Source organism: Manihot esculenta, chromosome 10 (genome assembly GCF_001659605.2).
Source record: "Manihot esculenta cultivar AM560-2 chromosome 10, M.esculenta_v8, whole genome shotgun sequence".
Classification (NCBI taxonomy): domain Eukaryota; kingdom Viridiplantae; phylum Streptophyta; class Magnoliopsida; order Malpighiales; family Euphorbiaceae; genus Manihot; species Manihot esculenta.
This window is the reverse complement of record NC_035170.2, coordinates 18027430-18030850: the sequence shown is the minus strand read 5'-3', so window position 1 is coordinate 18030850 and position 3421 is coordinate 18027430. Positions and strand designations below refer to the sequence as shown.

Below are 3421 nucleotides of genomic sequence, written 5' to 3'. Positions count from 1 at the left end.
ACCATTTAATTACAAATAAATATGAATTAATATTATTTTTATATATAAAATTAATTTATATTTAAATCATAATAAATTATTATATTTGATATCCTGAGTTCGCGCTATCTGAACTCAATTTTTAAAAATTAATTAAAATTATAGTAAAATATAAATGTTGAATTAATTTATTTAAAATTTAAATGTTTAATTAAAATAAAAAATAGAAAATATAAATTAAAATAAAAAATAGAAAATAAATGTTAAATTTTTTTCAATTATTTAATTATTATAATTAAAAATAATAGTAATATATATAACATCCCAATTAATTAAATTAAAATTAAAAAAATTAAATATAAATATTTGACTTTTTAAATCAATTAAATTTTAATTAATAAATTAATTTTTTAATAATAAATAATTTAATTCATAATTTTTTTATTTTATTAATAAAATAATTATTTTATTAAATTTATCATTATCCGACCGTTATTTAAAAAAAAAATCAAATCCAATTAAAAATTTTAAATTATTTCGTTCTATTAAATTTACTTTAGTAGACTGTTAATTAATTCAAATTAAAAAATTAAATTATTTTAAATATAAAAAATTAGGAACTACACTGTATATTGTTAAATTTTAAAAATTATGTTATAAATTAACTAAAAAAATAACATATTTGATTATTAGTTTTCCATTAAATATTAAAAAAATGACCGAGTTAAAGTTCATATAGAAATAGAAATCCAGGTAGAAGAAAATTATAAGCAATAAATAAAAAATGAAAGTGCGTAAATGTGTAACTCACCGCTTAAGGTAAACACCTTGGCTTAAGTCAAATTAAGGGGCCGATTAAGAATATTCAAGTCTTTCTTTCACAACTTTTCCCATTTTTCTCGGCAAACAAACAGGAGTTAACATGAAAGCTTTTGAGAAATCCCCATTTGATTTTTCATCATTGCCTCGGAGATGCCTTTTGGCAGTTTAGACCTATAAAATTACATTTCTATATTTAAAAAGAAAGAAGGAAAAAAAAAAAAAACAGTAATGATACAAGCAATCTGAAACCCAGTTCAATCATCATCATCATCATCATCATCTTCAGATGATAAAGATGCAATTTTAGCCGTCGACAATGGCGACGAAGATGATGAGTTCGAATTTTCACAAAACTCAAATTCGCCATTTTCATTTCTCTCCACCACAAAATGCCCCAAAGAATCTACAGTCTCCACCCAATTCTCTTCACATAAGAACTCCTCGCTAAAGACTTTCTCGACTTCTCTATCAATCTCATGCACAAAAACATGCGTCTTCTTCTCACCACCTCTCTTGCTCCTCGCCATCACAGCAGCTGTAAATATCGGAGACATCCTCCCCGGTGCCGCCGCAAAATACCCACGAGGCCCATCGATCAGAATCACATCCCACGCAATTTCATATATATGATTCGGCATGTCATTTATGCCAAGCTTACAATCTGAGAACAACAAATTCTGCACAGGCCTACACTCGCCTTTAACTTGTTCTTTAGTCGCAGAGAGAAGCTCGGCCATGTCGCTTACCTTGGTGGTGTACTGAATATCATAGGCTTCGATTTCCGGGTGGTTCTTCTCGAAATTAGAGACGTAATACTCACTCTCGTCGAGAAAGATTGTTCGGCCATGGAAATTGAGAGATTTCCACAAAAGGGTCTCGTGGGTAAGACCAAAAACGAGGAAGTTACAAGGAGAGCAATGGTGTAAAGCGGTGGCAATGGCAGAGAGTTCAGCAGAGGACATGTGAGGAGTTGTGGTGTTAGTTGCGGAAGCATAGTGTAATAGAGCAGTAGCAACGGAGAGTGGGAGAGAGGAGGAGGAAGAAGCGGAGGAGGAAGCGGTGGTGGTGACGGAGGGGATAGTGGAGGAGAAGAGAGTGAGAGTGAAAGCTAAGGTAAAGAAAGTGACGACAAAGAGCAACCAGAGGCGATGAGAGGAAGGGGATTTGTGGAGGGAAGGGTGGAGGAGAATGAGCTTGGTGTTGGTGTTGCTCTTCATTTTCCGGCAGCCAGAGGAAGAGAGATTGGGGTTTGGGGTTTGAAGTTTTTGAAGGAGATTATGAGTTAGGTCGATTTTGATTTCGTTGAAAATGAGAGAGAGAGAAAGAGAGAGGAAGGGACAGAGGAATCTACGGAGGAGATTGAGAATGGAATGGGAATCCCAAGGAGAGAGAGTGATAAGGACAGCGCTGTGGCTACGTGGGGTCTCGGGAAAATTTTCAATTCCGGGAGACGAATGCTACAGAACCACACTCGATATTGGATTTTGAATTTTCGCTGAGTTACTCTTTTAAAATTTTTTAAAAGATTTACTGTTTCATTTATATTTTAGAATTATTTTAATCGAAACAAATTATATTTTAATCATAATTAATATATTAATTTTATATTTTTTAAATTAAATATTTAAATTTTTTATAATTAATTTTTAAATTTTAAATTATTTTATTTATAATTTTAGTAGGTAATGGTCTAATAAAAATAAATATTTTAAATAGACTTATAAACATATAAATTCTTATTAATGTAGATACAAATTAAGTATTATATTATATAAATTATATTTTAATTTTTAAATTTTAGTATAATTAATTGGTAATTTTTATATTTTTAAAATTAAATTTTAAAATTATAATTTTTCATTTATTATAAACGTGGTCGAACTTTGTATAATTTTCTTTTTAAAATATTTTTTTATAGGACTACTTGGTACTTTTAAAATATACTGAAATTGTAAACTATTTTAAAAATTTTAAAATTATAAGTATCAAAATATTTTATTAAATAAAAATTAAAGATTAAAAATATTAAAAATTAGTTAAATGTGATAATCTCTCTAAAAATTAATGAAATTCAAGCGTTGTTTTAAAATGAAATATTAAAGTGTTTAAATTTTAATAAAAAAATAATAAAATTTTAATTTTAAAAATTTTAAAAAGAGTAATAAAAATATTTTTAGGGGCAATAAATAAATGAAAAAATAGAATTGATGATTAATAATTAATAAATTTAAATGTTTAATTTTAAAAATAAAAATATCAATTTATAAATATATTAAAACTCAAATATTGAAGTGTAATTTATTTATTTAAAAAAATAGTGAAAATATTTTAAATTTTTTAATAAAAAAATAAATAGGATAATTTATATTAATTTAATTATTTAATATTAATTTAAGTGTTCAGTTTTAAAGTTTAAGAATTAATCCATTAATTATATTAAAATTTAGAAGTTAAAATATAATTTATTCTTAATTTTTTTTAAAAAAATATTAATATAAAAATTTAATATTATAAAATTAAATAATACAAATATTAAGACACCTTACAATTTTTTTAAAATAAAATGGCCAAAGGTTTTGACTTTACAAAATAAATAAAGCTTCATAATTAATGATCTTAA

The 3421-nt window shown here is 25.8% G+C and overlaps 1 protein-coding gene across 1 annotated transcript; it reads right to left on the bottom strand.

The window, feature by feature from the left end:
- Positions 1 to 822: 822 nt before the first annotated feature.
- Positions 823 to 2152, bottom strand: LOC110624096 (protein IRX15-LIKE). Its single transcript, XM_021769179.2, has one exon. The coding sequence runs from the start codon at positions 2016 to 2018 to the stop codon at positions 1056 to 1058; it is 963 nt and encodes a 320-aa protein (XP_021624871.1). The 5' UTR covers positions 2019 to 2152; the 3' UTR covers positions 823 to 1055.
- Between the last annotated feature and the right edge of the window lie 1269 nt (positions 2153 to 3421).